Source organism: Medicago sativa, chromosome 3 (assembly GCF_051527215.1).
Source record: "Medicago sativa cultivar Bolivia chromosome 3, Bolivia_mono, whole genome shotgun sequence".
In the NCBI taxonomy this organism is placed as follows: Eukaryota; Viridiplantae; Streptophyta; class Magnoliopsida; order Fabales; family Fabaceae; genus Medicago; species Medicago sativa.
Genome location: NC_140751.1, coordinates 97,811,398 through 97,833,461, shown reverse-complemented (window position 1 = coordinate 97,833,461; position 22,064 = coordinate 97,811,398). Strand labels below are relative to the sequence as shown.

Below are 22,064 nucleotides of genomic sequence, written 5' to 3'. Positions count from 1 at the left end.
TTTTATTATTAATTACTTTTTAGTCCTTTTTTTGTCATTTTTGCATTTTAGTCCTTTATTTTTAGTCATTTGCAATTTAGTCCAAAAGTTAGTTACAGTCCAGTGCCACATGGCAGTCTATCATTGGTCCAGTCATCACACTGCATCAGCTATAAAGCTGACACATCACAGTCAATGTTCAACAGATCCATTCATTTCATGCCAACTCACCAAAAACACAATCACAATCTCTCTCTCTACCAAAACAGAATCAAAACAGAAAAAATTCAAGAACAATGGTGAAGGTTTGAAGAACCTTCAAACCCTAACCAATTCCCAATCGTCCAAAAACCAACACGATTCCACCAAATTCACCACTGGTTCGATCAATTTCCAGCACAAATCCATAAAATTCAACCGTCAATTCATCAAAGAATCGTCAGAACACAAAATTTGAACCGTAATCATCACTCGAATTTGTCACAATATTGTAACAAATTCAACTGATTCAAGGTTCAACAACACAGTTCAACAACAACAAGAGCAGAAACCGAATTCATTATCCATTGTATGAACTAGATCCGTGAAGAAAGAAGCAAGGAAAAGGTAAATCTAGCAACAACATAACAAGGTCGAACCGTAGCAGATCCAGGACTGGGAAAAGAAAGAGGAGCAACTCCAAGTTTTTCCCGTCGTTTTTCTCTGATCTCAGAGAAGGTAACTCGGATTCCTCCGCTTGTTTGCTGCGATCTATACTGTCTAGGGATTATATCACGCGTGGAATCAATGCTTGTTCGAGTTTTATGAGTAGAGTTTCTTTGCTAGATCTTGGCTTGTTCGTGCCTTTTTTTGAAAAACTAATTTGAGAATTGAGAAGAGAAGAAGAAGATGATTTAGATCCACAAAAAAAATCGTTTAAAAAAAAGAGTTTAAATTTTCCGACGCGGTGGCTCCGCCGCCGGAAACCGGCCGGCCGCCACGTCGGAGTTCCTTCTTCTTTCTTCTCCGGCGAACCTTTTAAGAGAGAAGGGAGAGCATTTTTGGCGTTTTAGAGAGAGAAAGAAAGGGTTAGAATGAGGCTGAACCGGTTCACTTGCTTATATACATTCTCAAACCGGTTCGGCCCATGGTTCAACCCGTTCTTGCTCCACCGACCCAGCTTTTGACCCGTCCCAATCCAGGCCTGTCCGTTTTGGGCCTAACTGCCATGGCTGCATGCTGCTTGCTACGCACACCCCTCTCCCTGTGAGCTTTGTGATATGTTTTTGCTATTTTCACCCCCTGCGCATAAATTTGCCATGATAAAAAGACAAAAAAATTTCCATTGATTTTCTTGATGATTTTCGATTGTTTCCTGACATTTCTTGCATGATAAATGTTGGAAAAATATGTGGAAAATATTTTGTCTTTTTTAATGCATTTCTTTCAAATTTTGTTGAGAAAACTTTGTCAAAATTGCTAAAATGTGGTGAGTTTTAGTACTTTTGTTTCGGGATGATCAAGACTTGGTTCCTTGTGACTTTTTTGCAAGTTGAAATTGATGGGAAAACATATGGGAAGTTATGTGTGTTTGTGGTGTTTTTTTGTCATATTTTGTGAAGTCTTTTTGCACATTTTAATTCCAATATCTTGGCTCATGATAATTGGTGCTTGAAGAGTAATTTTGAGGCATTATTTGATGTTGATCTGGAATATTTGGTGATGTTTGTAGTGTATGATATTACTTTCTTGTGTTGTGAATTGTTTGAATATTACTATGTGCAAAATTAGTGCAAAATAGGTCTAAAGTATGCCAAAACTTTGGAAGCTTGAGGTGGCCTTGTAATTTTCATGTCATATGCTGAAATAAAACCCTTCGGAAATTTGCAAAGGATATGGAAATTATAGGTCATGATCTCGCTTTCATATCATGGTAAATTTTAGGCATGTCTTTGCCACTTTTTAGTGCTAATTCTCATTGATTTGCTTAATATTTTCTTGCCTATCTCTTTTATCATTTTGTGCCTTATATTACTAACCGTTTTGTTCATCATTTTATAAGCATTCCCATCTCATCCCATATTCATCTCTATTTTTTTGCAATTCAATTTTTACCAAGGCTTAGAATGTAAAACTTAGGAATTTTGTAATATTTTTTCTATGCCTTTAAATTTCTTGCAAGACCATAGAATGTATCTAGGCCAATGATGTAATAAGGACAATGGACTCTAATAATGTACACCGACACAAGCACCAACACATGCACACACATCACTTTAGGTACATAGCTAGAATATGCATGTTTAGATGTATGTTTAGGATTGTATGTTTAGATGAATGCTTAGGCTTTACACTTAGAAAAATCAATTTTCCAAAAAATATGAACAACTTCACTCAAATCATTTTCTTATCAAAATCCCATTGAATTTTCCTTTTCTTTTTCTTAATCAAAATCTTAAAGAATTTTAATCATACTTAGACCATATTTTGCAAATAACTAATTCCACCTCACCTTTTCATAATCTCATGCCCTTGAGGCCTCTTTTCTCATTCTTCAAAACTCCAATTTTCAAACTTAAAATCAACCAACAAAAACAAAAACATTTTTGGAAGAGAACTACGGTCGATTTGATCCCTTAAACGGGTACGTAGGCAAGGAACAAAATTCCTTCAATTCAAATAAAATAAAAATTCAAACACTTTCTTCTCCCTCCAATTCTTGACTTAGAAAAACTCTTAGGCTTAATATTTTCTTTCAAAATAGCATTTAAAAATAAAGCGCGCGCGTAGAAACTAAAGACGGTTCCTATAGGTTACTATAGTCGTTATGGGTGCCTAACACCTTCCCGTAGCGAAAACAACTATTGGACCTCGATTCTCAAGGGTTTTGCTTACTTTTTCCCTTCCCAAAAAAAAATAAGATATCACCGTTAAAAAGGTTCAAACGTAATCAATGTTTGACACCCGAAAACCAAGATAAAACACTCATGTCTTAATCCTGCTACATAACACATATTATCTGTACTTAGACACCCACTCTTATTGTACTATCAGACAAGCCAGCCCGCAAATCAGAATCAGTTTTTAACTAACATTAACTAACAAGTCCCAATTCCATTCACCCTCACTCAAATTAAAATTTAAAAACACCAAATCAAATCTAAAACCATAACTGAACCATTATTGAAAGAGTTGTTAATATTATTAATTAAAATACTACTACTATTGAACATACAAACAAAAACAGAGGGGGAAAAAACATGTCCACCCTGGCCAGCAGTACTGTTGTAGCTGCGCTGTTCAATTCAAGCATACACCACTTGGCAACTAGAAGGTGATAATTGTCCAAATGCTTCTGGTCCCTCCAAAACCTGCCACGTCACCTTCACACCACACACATCATCATCAACATCAACAACAACATTACCAATAACCACTTTCAAACCATGCCACACCACATAGATTCGATCCTCCAAACCCTTGGCAATAAACGGTTTCTTCATTCCAGGTAACCTCTCACCACCCACACACCGCCACGTGTCATTCACTTCATCGTAAACCTTCACCGGTAAATCAACTTCCGGTATCATTAAAACCCTCCCACACACCGTAACACTTACCCCTGTCCAACCGTCTTTCATTCCTTCTCTCATCTCACTCCACGTGTCACTCTCTAATTCGTATACCCAACCTCTCGGCCTAACTGCAAACGGCCACCACCATCCTTCCGTTACGTACATCTTCCCTCCGTTAACCACCGTCTCATACCTCCTTAACTCCCCCGTAAATTTTGCACCTATCTTCCACGTGTCACTTTCCGGGTCGTAGATTCCCGTCCCGCTCTCACCAACCGTCACGATTTTTCCTTTAACTTTCTCTGCCGCGAAGAAGAATGATTTACCGGTGATCATTTCCGGCACCGTCGACCATTTGTTAACGGTGGTGCGGTAAACGAATGTCGAACTGGATGTACCTCCGATGAAGAATATCTTTCCGTGACGCGGCAACGAAGCGGAGGTGAAGGAGGTTGGACAAACTGCATCGTTTAAGAGAGGCATATGAGGAAGTATAAACCAACGGCTAGAAGAAGGATCTAGAGATTGCCATTGGATTTTGGAGGTTACTGTATTGACAGCTAAAACAAAAAGGTGTGGATGCGAAAGTGTTTTTGTTTTCTTGGAGAGTAGAAAAGAAGGGTTTGTTATTGCTCTGTTCCATGAAGAAGAAACAGAGCGTACTAAAGGTTGATATGGGTAAGGAACATGAAGAAGACAAATCTCTGCTATTTCGTTTGGTAAACCTGGAATAAGTTCTTCATGCTCTTTGTTGTGTTCTTCTTCACTTTCCACAATCGCCATTTTCTGAGTATTTTTTTTCAGAGTTGAATGGAAGTGTATGTAAAGTGAAAAGTTGTATGCAACGACACGGAATATATGGAGGGAAAAGTGAAATGAAGACTAAGGTTTAGAAGGTGGCAAAAAGTATAATATTTGGTGTTAGTTAGGTTGGATTTTAGTGAAGTGTAGAGGGACAGGACAGAGTATAAATAGTTGCGGATTATCCGTATTAGTAACAAAGACAGTTTGATTACTATAAATAAAGGGAAAGAAAAGAGTTACATACAGATACAGTGACGTAAGTAATTGAACAAAGAGAGACAGTGGAGGTAGCGGCTTGAGGTTGTTTTGTCTTGATTTCCGGCTGGTGGAGAAGAATTTTGGGATGTTTTATTGAGAAGAGCAATGCTATTTATCAAGAAAGATTTTATCAAGAAATTGTCCCGAAATTAATGTTGGCCAATAAAATCTCAGCCTGGCCGGAAATCATGGGGTGGTGGGTGTTATATATTTTTTTTTTATGAAACTTTAATAAATAAGATTAAAATCTAAGGGTGATTATTCTGCCACGTCATTCTTGAATTCCTCAAGAAAATCCATTCTTGATATCTAGCATTTTCCTATTGAGAAAGGAAATTAACAAGAGGAGCGTTCAATAATTTGATGATTAAAGAATGAAAGTAAATATAAGAGGGTGGGCGCTGATCATAGACATAGCCAACACAAAAGTGTTAATCATTTGTTTTAGATGAACCATCCAGATAGACTTTTTGGAATTCCATGGTTTTTTTATTTATTCTTTTTTGGCAAATGGGGATTAGTTATTTGTGAGTGTGAATGAAGGTATCCCAAAGGATGGGGAGGGGTCTACTTTTGGTAGTGTGATTGCTTTGTAGCCGCAAGTATATATGTGAATGTGAATATGTGGAGTAGTCCATATGAATTATCTTTGGTTCGTTCATATTAGTCACATTTGAATTGATGGGTTACTTTACTTGAAGGAGATTTCGATGAGATGAATGATTAATATGCAGTATGGAAAGAGCCGTGGGTTGTTGTCATCATAATAAACGTGACACCGACTGATGGGAACGCCCTAACTAAGGACCGTCACATATAGCTTTATAATGAGAGGATGTGTTATTTAAACATTTATTTTAATTGACAACATGAAGGGCAATTAAAATTTACAAAGAAATATACTCCCTCTGTCCCAGAATATCTGAGTCAGTTTGGCTTTTCACACAGATTAAGAAAAATGTATAAATAAAGGGGAAAGTGGAATATATTGAATTGTAAATGATGAAAGTAGTATTAATTAGAGTTATATTGTATTGGGAATGATGAAAGTTGTATTGAAAATTGAAATGACTCAATTATTTTGGGACACTTTTTAGTAAATGAGTCAGATATTCCGGGATGGAGGGAGTAAGTAATGACACAAAAAGTAAAAATATAATATGAATATGAAAGAGAAAGTTGTCATAAAATAATTGTTCAAATATCATTATAAACACCTTAACTAATGAGATTACTTTATATGTTCAAACTCTAAAAAACTCTCTCACACATGCATCAACCAGATATTATAAAATCTATATTTATAGAGGTAGTTTAAAATATTGACATCATGAAGTGATTTGATAAGATATATTTGTCAAAATATTTTAGAGAAGTGTTATTTGAACATCCATTTGGTTGGCAACTTATATGACAAACATAATTTATAAAGAAAAAGTAGATATTTGCACGAAAACCAAAACAATAGAGAGATAAAGTAAAAAGTAATATGAGTATGAGAGAAAAAGTTGTCACAAAATGGATGTTCAAATATCATTTCTCAATATTTTATACTATTAATGTATACTAGCGTCCAGACGGGCACTCCCATACCCGTCTGTCCGCTTTTTCTATTGCGCTAAAGATCGTATATTTCTTTATATAAGAGTAATATATAGTTTATGACATAAGAAATTAAAACATAATGAATATAGATGTCTTGTTTTAATTTAGATGTGATAGCCTGATGGTTGTTTTTTGCTATTGAATAGAGAACATCTGATACCCTCCCTTTGATATGAATAGAATATAAGGGGTTATATAGTAAGTGTGGGATGTGGATGTGTTTCATTAGGAACCATGTCATTGTGTTAAGCGTAAAATGGAAAGTAAATTAGGCTACATGAAAACAATGTTTTGTCTTTATATATGCTATAGATATAGAGATTATAGATTAACGAATAGATGACCTTCCTCTAAACCCAAATACTCCCTCCGTCCCTAAATGTAAACTCCTTTTGTTTTTTTTTCACATTTCTTAAGAAAAGTTGTTAGTGTAATTAATGTGTCTAATTTATAGATAAATTGATTCAACAACTTTGGTGATTGTAGAGACACTCCAGACAACAACTTCTCTCTCTCTTGTAGGAGGCTATGATTAGCTTTTATGGTTGTGAATTAGGGTTCATGGTCCCTCTAACCTTAATCCTGACAACTATCCTAAAGGGGACATAAATGACGAAATTGACAAGTGCATCAAATCGTAGTAAAGAATAATGTAGTAAGTTTATCGTCTTCAAAAAGAGGTAATAAAGGTATCAATTGGATGCGGCGGGCAAATTTATTTTCATTTAAGTTGCCTAATCTCAATGAAATATAATCTAGAATAAAAACATACATACATAGAATTGGTTGATGAAAATAAAAAGAGATGATTTGAGTTACCCATTTGGACTTTTGAGGTGATGGCGAATGGGTTGAAACGGGACCGTATCTGAGTCAGGGCGAAGAGGGCGACCGCTATAGGTCCCACAAAATAAGTACGAAATTTGGACCCCAATTTTTTTTAAGGGTCTATTAGGCCCTAAAAAAAAAAAATAGTTTTTCGTATCAAGTTTGATGTTTATATATGCTTATTAGTTATGACCCAAATTATAGGTTCGCTCTAGGCCACCAATATCTCGGAAACGGCACTGGGTTGAACTAAGTTCCAATACATAGAGCTTCTGTAAGAAGCTTCTAATTTGTTTTTCTTCTATATAAGCTTCAGGCTAGCTACTAACAAAAAACAAATTATTACGTGATCACTCATTTTCCAAAATTTCTAGATTTAATTCCCTACAACTACGTACAATGCATAAGCATAAACTTCTTTAATCCCTTTGTTTGGCTTCGGAAAAAAAAAAAATCCACTGTTACCTCTTCTTCTTGAATCCTCGCAACATGTTCTCAAAATATCTTCTTTAATTATCAATAATCATGAACAAAATTGCACAATCCTTCAATTCAAAACTGTGTTTGGCGGAACTTGATCCTTCCCTATATTTTTGAAGATTTTTTTTTCGTAATAAGAATATTTATACAATTAATTCATTAAATAAATAATGCAATAACCTTTCAATAAAAACTAGCAACAAATCCGTGCTAAGCACAGGGCCCGTGCTACGTACGGGTTGAGCGTTGAAGTGCAAATTATGCGTCGAAGCACATTTGCAATGTTATATGCATTGAGAAATAAGAAACAAATAATCGATAAAGTTGACGTTAATGATAAAAACATTGAAATAATTTTTATTAAATATTAGGCTAAAGTGTACTTTTGGCCCCCTAACTTTTAAAAGCTTGCGATTTTGGCCCCCCAAGAAAAAAAATATCAATTTTGGCCATCTATGTTTTCCCCCTTTTGCACTATTCGTCCAAATGGCCAATTTTGACCGGTCAACGCATGCATGGCATGCCACGCGTGTAATTACTTAATTAAAAATAAATAAAAAATCCAGATAATCATCTTCTAAATTAAAAATAAAAATAAAAAACAGAAAATTAATTTTCAAAAATTTAAAAATTTTAAAAAATAAAAATTATTTTTCAAAATTTTTAAAAAAAATCAGAAAAACAGAAGTTTTTTTTAAAATTAAAAAAATCAGAGAAAACAATTTAAAATAGAAAAAAAATCTGATTGTTTTCAAAATTAAGAAGATATTTAAAAATCTAGAAAATAATTTTCAAAATAAAATAAAGTTCAGATTTTTTATGATCATTTAGAAAATTTAAAATTCAGAAAAGCTCAAATATAAATTTTTTAAAAATTTTTAAATTTAGAAAAAATTCAGATTTTTTTTTTTGTGAAAATTTTATTCTTGAATTTTTATAAAATCTGGAATTATTAGTCCAGAATTCAGATTTTACGTAATTATTAAGATATTTTAATTTTTTAAAATTTGAATATAATTTTTTTTAATTCAAATCAAAATCTAAATTCCAGTTTTTTAAAAAAATTAATTAATTTAGAAAAGAATTCAGATTTTTTTTTCGAAAATTTTTAAAAAAAGTTATATCCAGATTTTTAAAAGTTAAAATATTTTCCAGAATTTTTATTTTTTGTAGAAAAAATCTGATATTTTTTCTTATTTTGAAAATTTGACACCAGAATTTAAAATATATTCTTAATTTGGAAAAAAAATCAGAACTTTTTTCTATTTTTAAAATTTCAAAAAAAAAACTAATTGTTTTTTCTGATTTTTTTTACCTTTTTAAAAAATCTAATTTTTTTTTACTTTTTAAATTTTAATTTTTTTCTGATTTTTTGGATTTTTTAAATTTTTGAAAATTAATTTTCTGATTTTTAATTTAAAAGATGATTATCTGGCTTTTTTTATTTATTTTTAATTAAGTAATTACACGCGTGGCATGCCACGCAGGCGTTGACCGGTCAAAATTGGCCATTTGGACGAATAGTGCAAAAGGGGGAAAACATAGATGGCCAAAATTGATATTTTTTTTCTTGGGGGGCCAAAATCGCAAGCTTTTAAAAGTTAAGGGGCCAAAAGTACACTTTAGCCTAAATATTATAGCGTAGTAGAATAAAAATATGTCAAAATATTAAATATAGTAAAGATCTCATGTTTTTTATTATATCACTACTAACTAACCCGTGCTCCGAACGGGCTAATTCGAAGCAGGGGGTGTGCGTCAAAGCACATTGCAATGTTATATGAATTGAGAAGATAAGAAAAAACTAATGATAAAGCCAACGTTAATGATAAAAGGAGTCGTCACTTTAATCCCTGAATGCAGATAAATTGCAAAATAGTCCCTGAATGTAGACTCTGTTAGTCAATTTAGTCCCTGAATGTAGACTCCGTTAGTCAATTTAGTCCCTGAATGTAGACTCCGTTCGTCACTTTAGTCCCTGAAATTGACCAACAGAGTCTACATTCAGGCACTGTTTTGCAATTTCTCTGCATTCAGGGACTAAAGTGACTACTCATTTCCTATTCAGGGATTAAAGTGACTAATTTCCCTTATTTTGACTTCCCTAGAGATTTTCTTAAATAACACAGACACCCCTTCTAATTTTTCAAACACATCAATCTCCCTTCATTTTATCCATTTCAATCACTTTGTAAATATACAATTTAATCAGTCATTTTAGTTTGTTTGTATCAGCTTTCTCTTTTCACAAATAAGTTAAATGAAATGTTTTTCTCGCAATGGAGAAACAATAACATTTTTTTACCACCAAATAGAATCTAACATCGACAATTACATAAGAGATCAATAGAGAATATAGAAATGAGAAATATTTTCATGGATGGAACATTGTGGTCGATCAATGAAAAGGAAATATAATCTTCGATATATCCGTTTTATTACATTAGAGTTTAAAAATTAAACCACATTGACCCAGGAACAATAAGTTGGGAAAAATTACCTACATGAAAAATCGAAAGAAAAATGGCCGAAAATTAAATGAGTTTCATACTTGTATGAAGAAGTTAATTGCTCAAAATAAATGGAATTAACAAAGTTTAAACCATGTTATATTATAAGAGAAGTGCTTGTCAATTTGATAAAAAAAAACGAGGGGGGGGGGGGGGGGGGGATTAGTATTTAGTTAAAAAATAGAGCGGGTGTTTGTGTTATTTAAGAATATGTTAAGGGAGGTTAGTGTAATTATATGTAAAACTATTTAAAATAGTAAGGATTTCATTATTGATGAAGATGTCGTTATGAGTCCTGTTTATAAATTGTAAAGCTGTATCATTTACTGCGTTGACGGTTGATCCATTAATTGTTTTTCGCAGAGGTTCACTTTTCATATTCTTTTGTAACCTGGTTTCGCGCCCGTATATGAGTTTGCTAGGTTGCGCCCGTGATTAGTGAATTTTTGTTAGGATAGATTTGGGTTTATCCACTTGGTCTGATTTATTATGTTGTATCCCCGTTTTGGGTTGTACCTGAGTCAGGTCTAATGCTCTCAGACTCTTTATCTATTTCTTTTTATTTAATATAATTTTTCTTTTGACTAAGTATTTTTAGAAAAGAAGCAATCTTGAAATGTCTAATTTTTTGAAAAATAGATATATGCCTTGTAATAAATATTTTGTAACTTTCTTGAAGTTATGTTATTCTTTTTTTAAGAATGAAGTTTTGTTATTTTGTGATTATCAATCAGAAATTATTGAAAGTTTTTTTTTATTTTCTTAATGAAAATATTTTTTCAATGTTTTGTTAGTATCGAAGTTAACTGTCTCAACCATATTTTGTTATTTTATTGATAAGTGAAATGTATTTATTAATATTTTTTTTATTAAAATTTATATTTATGAATATTTTTTTAGTCTAAGTATGTAAACAATTGTCATTTTTTCATTGGATTTCCTACAAAAGAAAAACTCATAGAAAGACAGTTCTATTGCATCCTAAAAACTATAAAATCATAGAAAGTTAGTTATGTTGCATCAAATAGACTCAGTGTCAGATAAAAGCACATGAACATCATAAAAAAAAATTTGGTACATTCACAAAACTTATTTTTAATAAATGTAAATTGAATATATGTTTCATGTTTAATAAAATAAAAATATATTTTGATATTGAATAAAAAGTTTTATATATATTTTGATATTCAATCATTTAAAGATTATTTTTGAAAAAGTGGAATCAGTTTTGTGTTTGTTTATCATAATAATAATCACTTCTTTGAAAAAAAATTGTTTGGATACAACTATATAAAATGAATTTTGTGTTACAAAATTATTTTCTTGTTTAAAGTTTTTTTTTTTAGATTTATAGCAAACCTCGTAGGGCTTATTTGTTACGAATTAAAATAAAAATAATATTGACATTCAATAATTTAGTGATTTTTTTAAATTTTAATAAAAAATATCATAATCTATTTTGTGTTTGTTTATGGAAATATAAAATCATTTTAAAAAAAAATATATATTGTAGTTTGTTTAGATACATCAATATAAGTCCTCGTGAACTTAACTCGTAGGGACAATGCATAATATATGTAAAGTCTGGGGCTCAAACCCTGGCGACCACCAAAAAATATACATCAATATAAAAGAAACTTTTTGTTGCAAAATCAGATCTATCTTTTGAAATTTATGTTCTCTCTCAGCTAAATAGGTTCTTTTGTTACAAAAGACACAAAAATATAAATATAAGTTGAGGTGTCAATTTTTTTTTTGTGTTGACCGGGGTTTGAACCCCAGACCTTGCATATTTTATGCATTGTCCATACCAAGTGAGCTAAGCTCACGAGGACTTGAGGTGTCAAAATATTAAGATGTGGCAAAATTGTGTTTTTACTGATCATTAACTTTCATAATTAGAGACAGATAATAGATTGTATTTGTATTATTTTAACTCTTTAGATATTTAAAAGTTGAATTATAAGAAAATTTGTTTTGATTGGGATTAAGATTAAGTTTGTTTGTTGATTAAGTTAGTGTGTTTTATTGAGTGAATTTGTTTTAAATTATTTTTAAAAGAGAAAAAATAGGGGAAAGTTGAAACAAAAGACACAAAAGGATATAATTTTGATGACATGTCATAAGGTTAAGAAGGGGTAATATTGTATTTTTGGTAGACATTAAATATCATGATTAGAGAATAGAAAACAGAAGATATTTAAACGTTGAATTATATGAAAATTTGATTTGATTGGGATTAAGATTAAGTTTGTTTTTTCTTTAAAAAAGATTTAGTTAGTGTGTTTTATCGAGTCAGTTTGTTTTAATTTATTTTTTTAGAGAGAAAAAATAGGGGAAAATTGAAGCAAAAGACACAAAAGGATATAATTTTGATGACGTGTCAAAAAATTAAGAAGGGGTAAGATTGTATTTTTGGTAGACATTAAGTTTTATAATTAGAGAATTCATAATTAGAGACAGATAATAGATTGTATTTGTATTATTTTAACTCTTTAGATATTTAAAAGTTGAATTATAAGAAAATTTGTTTTGATTGTGATTAAGATTAAGTTTGTTTGTTGATTAAGTTAGTGTGTTTTATTGAGTGAATTTGTTTTAAATTATTTTTAAAAGAGAAAAAATAGGGGAAAGTTGAAACAAAAGACACAAAAGGATATAATTTTGATGACATGTCATAAGGTTAAGAAGGGGTAATATTGTATTTTTGGTAGACATTAAATATCATGATTAGAGAATAGAAAATAGAAGATATTTAAACGTTGAATTATATGAAAATTTGATTTGATTGGGATTAAGATTAAGTTTGTTTTTTCTTTAAAAAAGATTTAGTTAGTGTGTTTTATCGAGTCAGTTTGTTTTAATTTATTTTTTTAGAGAGAAAAAATAGGGGAAAATTGAAGCAAAAGACACAAAAGGATATAATTTTGATGACGTGTCAAAAAATTAAGAAGGGGTAAGATTGTATTTTTGGGTAGACATTAAGTTTTATAATTAGAGAATTCATAATTAGAGACAGATAATAGATTGTATTTGTATTATTTTAACTCTTTAGATATTTAAAAGTTGAATTATAAGAAAATTTGTTTTGATTGGGATTAAGATTAAGTTTGTTTGTTGATTAAGTTAGTGTGTTTTATTGAGTGAATTTGTTTTAAATTGTTTTTAAAAGAGAAAAAATAGGGGAAAGTTGAAACAAAAGACACAAAAGGATATAATTTTGATGACGTGTCATAAGGTTAAGAAGGGGTAATATTGTATTTTTGGTAGACATTAAATATCATGGTTTGAGAATAGAAAATAGAAGATATTTAAACGTTGAATTATATGAAAATTTGATTTGATTGGGATTAAGATTAAGTTTGTTTTTTCTTTAAAAAAGATTTAGTTAGTGTGTTTTATCGAGTCAGTTTGTTTTAATTTATTTTTTTAGAGAGAAAAAATAGGGGAAAATTGAAGCAAAAGACACAAAAGGATATAATTTTGATGACGTGTCAAAAAATTAAGAAGGGGTAAGATTGTATTTTTGGTAGACATTAAGTTTTATAATTAGAGAATATATGAAACTTTTACTCGTGTTGGAAACTGAGTCACCTCACATTGAACTCTAATGTCATCATATTACATACACTATTATTGTTAAAGTGTGATTAGATATTAGCTTAAGGCAATTAATTGTGTAACAAGTAATTGCGTAGTCTAGTAACTAACTAACTAACTAACTGTTTTGACGGTTATGGAAGTTACAATAGTTAGTTAATAACTAACTATAGTTAAGCTTGTGAGGTACATAACATAGTATAAATAAGTGTATCTCATTATTGTAAAGACTCAGATTTTATGAATAAAATTTCTATTCTTCAATGCTTTGTTTCCAAGTTCATAGTGATTTTTCCTCACTTTTCTATTCTATGGAGATTCAATCTTATGTTTTTCCAGTTATACTACTAATCTTCCTTAAATACATGTCAAAAAGGTGGTCTCAATATTGGAGAAGATTCAAATATATGCAGCCATCACAAAACAAATTCAAAGGAAAAGGAAGAAGAAGAAGAAGAAGAGTGAAAATACCAGAGCAAAGAAATGCGAAAAAGAGAGATTTTACGTGTAACAAAAAATATGGAGGCTATTGAAAAGGGTGCATGAGAAGAGAATATGGTGCACAAAATTCCCTTTTAATATTTCTAAGGCCGCCTAAATACATGTCCGGTAGTTATCTACCGGATATACATTTATTTGAAAATCGTACATCTGATAGATAACTACCCGATGTGTATTTAGGGGGGTCTTAGAGATATTAGGGGGTCTAAAGATAAACATTCTGAAAATAAAGGGTTTGAATGTAAAACATAGCCCAAAAATAAGGCTCAAACAAACAAGGCCCAACTTAGCAAGACAAAGCTAATAAATGAAAGTGAATTTTTTTCCCACCATATTCTCTTCTTGTGCACCCTACTCGGATTTTAAAATCTGAAATGTTTAACGTGTTTTGGAAGGTTTTATTATAGAGTATTTACGTTGTTTGGATTATTTAATTCAAACTATATAGGACGCGTGAGAAAATTATATGATGGGAAAAGAAGGAACCTAAATGAGATAGGCATGCTATTTACTGTTTAGTATTTTCCTATATGAAATTCAAGTGACTATATTGTGATAATTATTTTTGTACACCTAAAAGTCTCACTTTGTTTGGAAGTCGAGACCAAATGTAGTTTATATACAACACTCATACTCCTCCGCCAAAGAGACACCTTTTACAAAAGACAAAACCGTGAAAAGTTTATACCAAAACGGACAATACCTCATAGCATAGTGTGGCATGCTTAAGTGTGGAATGAAACAATAACCTTCCACTAAAAAAATTTGTGATAACCTTACCAATTTTTTTTTGGGATTGATCTAGTTAGAGAATCTAAACATTTACAATGTGGTGAACCAAAGTTCGAACCTCACTACATTATCACATAAATTCAAGAGTCTGCATTATCACACTTACGATTTGAAATATCAAAATATTCATTCACTCTTTATTTTTTTTAGTTCAACTTGTATTTCCATCTACACTTTCTTCTAAAATAAAGTATAATATTAAAAAGAGAAGTGCCAAAATCCTTTTCATATTTAACCAACAGAGAAATAGATCAACGCCTTCCAAGAATGAATCTAATATATTATAGTCCACATTTTAGGCTATAGACACTTCAATTTCATGAACTTTAAACTACTTTATATTTCTCGGAACCCATCACGCAAATAGCTGAAAACCTTCGCCTGTTCTTGTTTCAATCATTTCAAATTTAAGAAATCTTTTAACACAATTTCTCAGGAAGTTCCAATACACAGAGCTTCTGTAAGAAGCTTCTAATTTGTTTTTCTTCTATATAAGCTTCAGGCTAGCTAGTAACCAAAAACAAATTATCACGTGGTCACCCATTTTCCAAAATATATAGATTTAATTCCCTACAACTACGCACAATGCATAAGCATAAACTTTCACCCCTCATTCGACAATTACAAAGGGTTGTGAAGAAACTTAATTCTCTATTGCGAGTGAATTCAAATATTGTATCAAAAAGTGTAAAACAAAGATGGTGCAGGTTGTTCGGTAATCATATGGTATTGCGAAGGTTCCAAGATGATGAAAATATAAATATGGATAACATGATACAAAATAGAAGAACATTAAGTTATGATTCGGAAGATGATGTTGATAAAAGGGCAGAGATTTTTATCACTAAATTTCGGCGTCAACTAAGTTTGGAGAGAAGAATTTTTGGTTGAGATTGTTTTGAGCGTGACTATTTATGAAGTTTGATTCAATAGTTATTAGTATTTTCTAAGTTTACTATGTTTGTAATGTGTTATAATCACTGTGCTGTATGATGTTTGAAGTAATTGAGCTTTGCATGAACTAAAACTGTATTTTTAGGGGTAGTAACATCAACATGTTCTGTTTTTATTCTCTTCTCAGAATAAAATTGTGAGTGAATGGTTATTTTGATCTTTAAATGTACGCGTGAGTGTCAACCATAATCTCTCCATGTATTGAGATTACAAAAATAGATTGCAAGGTCTGCATTGAGTTGAGAATGCTTATATTACAAATAACACATCAAAAGATTGAAATGTCTCAATGTCTATAGCCTATATGGAAGCTTGTTCTTTGACAAGACCAATGAGAAACAATGCATATTTTGAAGATTTGAAAATCCTGATTATCTGCATGTTACCGATTAAGTGAGCAAACAAAACCAGACCTAAGATAGCTATGAGTATTGCAAATGCAGTTTCCCAAACAAATGTGCTTGTAGTCAAACTCTGGCCATAAGAACTGAAAATTCAGAAAGGAAGAGATTAATAAAATGTGAATATGAATAAATAAAAAAATCAATGAAGAAAGACATGTGATGTACAACTAACTTTCATGTCAAATATTCATCTCTAAAGAAAGATAATTGAGAAAGAAAGAAAAAAAGAACATGGGATGACAAATCCTTAAATTCAACCTCAAGTTCTGCAAGCTCCACCACAAACAATAGAGGTACTTCTCTATAAACACAGTGGAGAGAACATTATTTTGCAAGCGTTAACAATATCATATAACATCTTTTAAGGGACAAAATATAAAGACAATACAAAACCAAGCAAATAGGCTCAAAAAATGTGTATGAATTGCTTGTTGCATAAGATAAGATTTGTTATGAAAATACTACAGCAAATATATTGTCTTCCCTTTATATATATTCTTTTTTTCATCTCATTTTCTCTTTTTATCGCATTACCAACATGTCATAATAGACTTTTTTTCCATCACTCTTCAAATAAAAATCTTTATTTCATCTCATTTTCTCTTTTTTTTCACATCAACAACATATTAAAATATTTTTTCCATCATAATAGAATCTTTATCACATCTTTCACCAAGATTCACTTGCTACAATTCAAACTCATGGACACCATCAACAACACTCCCTCTAAGTCCACCAATGACCACTACAAGAAAATGGTGTTTTAGATTCAGCTGAAAAATGGATGCTAAAAGGCAAATTGTCGACGATGCAATGGTAAAATCAAATTTTGTTTTCTGAAACTTTTTCTCATGCTACTTCTTGGTGTTTATTCTCTCTTTTTTGGGTTTTTTTGGTTGCTTTCTCCCCTCTAGAGTAGTGGTTGCCGAATATTTACGGTGCCAATTGTTTTTTCCCGCCGGCTTGGGCGGCTTGTGCGAGTGTGGTTTTGATATATATGTTATTTAAAAAAAAATAAAAATTGATTTTTGATACGGGAGAATGATAAAGATTCAATCTTTGTTGGGTTCAAGGTTTAATAGAAGAATACTAAAGAGCAAAATTCCTAAAAATACGATAGTATTGTAATGGAGAGGGAAATCAATTTTCAAAATATTTGTGAATGTATTGTAGGTTTCTTGAACATGGTTCGCACCGTGGTTAACTAGTACGTGGGACTTTATCAATGATAAAGTTTTAACTTTTAAACAATTTAATAATCACTATAGCAAAAAAGATAACAATATCGTTTGCTTCTTTCAAAAAAAATATATATATTGTTTGCTGAATCTGTCTTATTATTGTAGCCAAATTTTTTTTTTTGTCTTATTATTTAAATATATTTTTTGAATGGAGATGGTGACTGAACAAATTGAAAATTCCACATTTAATATATGTGTTTATTATTATTATTATTAAGTCAATGCGCTATTCTTTTTTTTAGCTAAGTTACCTCTTTTGAGTTGTTGATATTGGATAGAGATATGTTATTTGAACATCTATTTATATGACAACTTTTGCGACAACCAAAATAAAATAAAAAAGAAGAGGTATTGACACAAAAATTAAAGCAATAGAGAAAGAAAATAAAAACATAATGCGTTATTGTGAGTATGAGAGAGAAAATTGTCACAATGGTTGTCAAAAAAATGGTTGTTCAAATATCATTTCTCCATTAGATATGAGTTAAAAGTTCCTAATTTGGTCCCTTAAGTGTTAAACTAAACATGGTTAGGTTAGGTCAATTATATTTTTACTGTTGGTCACCTTTACTACTTTCTAAAACGTGCACAAGTTTTGTTACATTAAATGTTTTTGATGAATTATGCTCATGGGAACACACAATCCTATCTTTAGTACTAATGATTACTTCTCAGTCATATTATCAATTTTCCATGCCTTGGATACAATATAGTAAACCAAAATTCATAATACATCTAATCTAATAATGCATACACTAATGCATGTATTATGCACTTAACACATTCAAGTGATGTGCCAGCTGCCTTGGAACTCTATAATGCCAATATAAAATTGCATTTCAATTATTAACATTATTAATTGAAAATTGTACCATACAGTGGCACTTCAGTGATTTACAATTGAACCAAGGCCATAATACAAATGATCCAACTGTAAAAGAAATGTCACACAAGTTTGAGCAACGAAATAAAATCTTCCATAGTGCTTTCTTCTACTCACTTGTTTTCTTCCAATCTTATTTTTGTCAAATAACAAAGTAGTATTCAAGAGTTGTATCATAGTGTTTTTGGTCTATTAAGGTTCAAATGGGTATAACAGAAGCATTTTCCAAATTTGTAGTTGAATTTTTACAAGCATTCAAAAACTCATCACCACCAAACTCAATGCCTCATCATGATCACCTTGATCAAAATCATCAACATAATATGCTGAAGCTCGACGAAAGGATGATTCGAGCTCTTGTTACTGTCTTTGGAATGGAAACAAATGGAAGAATCAAGAAGGAAAATGCTAGGCAAGTGGTGGAGAAGCTTGGTTTGATCTATGGATCTGATCAAAAGGAGAACAAAGCCTTTCAAGATGATGATGAAGAAGAAGTGGTTGTTGAAGAGGTGCTTGGTGAATTGGAAGACATGTCAAAGAGAAGTGAGTTATTGCTTGAAGCTTTCAAAATATTTGATGAGGATGGTGATGGATATATAGATGCAATGGAGTTGAAGAGAGTGCTTGATTGCTTGGGTTTGGATAAAGGTTGGGATATGAATACAATTGAAAGGATGGTTAAGGTTGTTGATTTGAACTTTGATGGAAAAGTTGATTTTGGTGAGTTTGAATTGATGATGGGATAGTACTTTACCAGTTTGTTCATTCCTTGATTTTAGGGTAATGTAATAATAATTATTGATCCCTCAACTGTAAACTATTAAATTAAGTTAAATTAAATTGGTTTGATCTGTCACAGTATAATTCTATGATGAAAATGAATTATGAAGCTTTTTTTGCATCATCTGTTTACATCAATCTTGATTGCAATATCGCAGACAAATTTCATTTAGTATATATGTCATGCATGATATTTTGGTTTTAACATTCTGGTTTGAAGGAAAAAGTCGTAGTAACCTAGAGTGGTTGGGAGGTAAGTAAAATATGATCAATCACTTAAGTTCAATCATTTGATTTGTGTCATAATTGAGTTTTCTGGTCATATTAGTTCCTACATTTCTTGATTAGATTGGCGCAAAAAAGCGGTAACATATGAACATTTATTCATTGACCTGAAAGCTTAAATGTGCAGAAAATTTAAGCATGCTGTCTGTAAGATTATCATATAGCAACCAAAAGCTATCTATACACATCATTCTCGTGTGTATCTCTAACAATCAGTTCATGTCAATGAAATCATTTTCTTTTATTTTAGAAATTACATCGTTTTTAATTTGACATGTATAGCATCATAGCTTTGTTTTGGAAATTTAGCATCATATAAACGAAAATATAAAACAAAATAGTTGAGGTTTTGTAACAAGGATAAGATCTGAGCATATTTGGCGAAACTTTGCCACATGAATTCACTGAATGAGTGCAACTGGACCTAAAACAATATTAATTAATAATAATTGTAATTAAACATAGATGAAGAACAAACATTACAGAGTAGCACTCATCATGGTATTGATGAGCATAATAATAAAAGAGGAACCTAAGTAATATAATAACTTAATCTACTAATGAAATACACAAAATACGACATAATGTAAAATTTGATGTAGTGATCAAGTGAAACCCTTAAGGCCAAATAGTTACACGACTCATAGCATTGCTTAGGACTCCGTTGTCGACGACATCATTGTAAGTCATGTCCAAGTTTCCAAACCCAGCAAGATTTGAATTGTGCACGCCAACCGGAACACCACCGTATGAGGCACTATTTCCCTGCTGGACATTGATGGTTGGCGAAACATGTGGCATGCGGCGAATATTAGTAGTCATGTTGAGTTGTGGCGGTGTGCTCATTTGACATTGATTATGAAGAAACTGATTGTTTAGTGATGTGGTGACAGAGCTTCTGGTGACCATATCCTCAGCTAACTTCACCTATTATAATAGTATATGTTAATTAATTTCTTCAATCATTGATATTTATTTTTGTATGCATAATTATAGAATAAACTCACTGTATACCTTAGCTCTCAAAGCTTCTACATCTGATTTTAGCACACGGTTATTTGTATCAGCCTCATGAAATTGTTGAATAGTATCCGTAAACTGTTTGTGTAGTGTTGCATTTTCCAGTGACAGTTTTTCAACCTGAGAGATCAAAATTCAAATGGGAAGAAAGTGATTATGACTTATGTTGTTTAGCTGTTATACATCTCACAAAAGATTATGCTTCAATTTGAAAAACAAACAAATTTAATCAACAAATGAAATGACTAATTCAGTCACTGAAATAGAAATAGTAGGCTTCCTAGAATTTGCTCTCAGAATTAACTAACTTTCAAAATCCTGCATGAGATATCAAATTGTGTAACCTACCTACAATTCCAGAAACAAAATTAATGACTTCCAAAACATTGATTAGTTACCTGAGACTCAAGTTCAGACAAATGTGCTTGTTTTCTCCACCTTGACCTCTTGGCTGACTCGCAATTTGAAACCCTTCTGAAACCATGTCACGAATCATTATATCATCATTTGAAAACCATATATAATTAGAAGTGTTGTATTTAAAGTGCTTTAATTTGACAGAAATACCTTCTGAGGCGTTTCATATCAAGTTGACAATTATTTGAACACCATATATAGTCACATAGACAACTTAACCAGAGACTATGGTTATTGGGTTCAGTCAGTGGCGTAGCCAGGACCCGGAGCAGGGTGCAAGCTAAAAAAAAATTCGTATGGTCGGAGTTTGAACTCCAAACACCTTACTTATTCAGCTTAAAAAAGTGGATTTCTATATACTAAACTACTTGAAAACAAAAAAGTAAGCTAATACATGACTTAAAACACTCTTAAGGTTCTAATTATAAACTTCTTTTCCACTTTTTCTTTGTCTCTTAATATAATATTTTTTTAAAAGGTCATGTTAACTAGTGTTTCGGAGACGCTAGTCAAGAAAACAAAAAAAATTACATTGAAAATAATACTTTTTTATACTTTTATAAGTTTGACTACATAAATTCCAAAATATTTCTACTATATATGCTTCCTTAACTAGTGTACTAGGCACTAATTATCATTTTCCTTTTTTTGAAAAAAGGCTAAAGGAGAAAGAAGAAGAAAAAAAAAGGAGAAAAAGAACTCAAAATTTCAACAGAAAAATACAATAGCTCAAAGAATACACGACCTACAAGCTTATGTCCATGGCCAATCAAAAGTTAATGAATGGATATAACACACTCTAACTATAGTAGCGTATGGCAGGAGCTAGGCAAGGTGCAAAATCATTTACCCAAAGGATTTTAATATGTTCCAGGGGGTTCAATTAGTATAATATGATAGTAAAAATAGAAAAACCAATGGCATCATGTGTAATTTTTCTAGTTTCACCCCCTCACTACATCGTGAGTCCGCCCCTGGGTTCAGTTGTAAACCTATGAATGTAACACACTAAATCTCTTGGGGAGATCTTTGCCAACTATTATGTCCTACATGCAGAGGATACTCGGTTCACGCAAACAAAATAGTAGACCTTTCAAAAAAATGTAACGGTAGCTTTTATTAGGATGACAAAAAAATACATGTATTCGTTTCAAAAAAAAAAAAAATAC

At 31.4% G+C, this 22,064-nt stretch overlaps 3 protein-coding genes across 3 annotated transcripts; 1 reads left to right on the top strand and 2 right to left on the bottom strand.

Annotated features, from left to right (window-relative positions):
• Positions 1-3,141: 3,141 nt before the first annotated feature.
• On the bottom strand, positions 3,142-5,548 carry AFR (Galactose oxidase/kelch repeat superfamily protein). Its single transcript, XM_085756655.1, has one exon. It carries the CDS (start codon positions 4,314-4,316, stop codon positions 3,264-3,266), a length of 1,053 nt encoding a protein of 350 aa, XP_085612781.1. The 5' UTR covers positions 4,317-5,548; the 3' UTR covers positions 3,142-3,263.
• Positions 5,549-18,443: 12,895 nt separating this feature from the next.
• LOC146942614 (calmodulin-like protein 3) lies at positions 18,444-19,271 on the top strand. Its single transcript, XM_085756654.1, has one exon. The coding sequence runs from the start codon at positions 18,597-18,599 to the stop codon at positions 19,137-19,139; it is 543 nt and encodes a 180-aa protein (XP_085612780.1). The 5' UTR covers positions 18,444-18,596; the 3' UTR covers positions 19,140-19,271.
• A 606-nt stretch (positions 19,272-19,877) lies between these two features.
• Positions 19,878-21,062, bottom strand: LOC146942613 (basic leucine zipper 9-like). Its single transcript, XM_085750049.1, has 4 exons — positions 21,046-21,062; positions 20,877-20,952; positions 20,473-20,598; positions 19,878-20,385 (listed from the first exon to the last, which is right to left on the bottom strand). The coding sequence occupies exons 1-4, from the start codon at positions 21,060-21,062 to the stop codon at positions 20,077-20,079; spliced, it is 528 nt and encodes a 175-aa protein (XP_085606175.1). The 3' UTR covers positions 19,878-20,076.
• Positions 21,063-22,064: the final 1,002 nt, after the last annotated feature.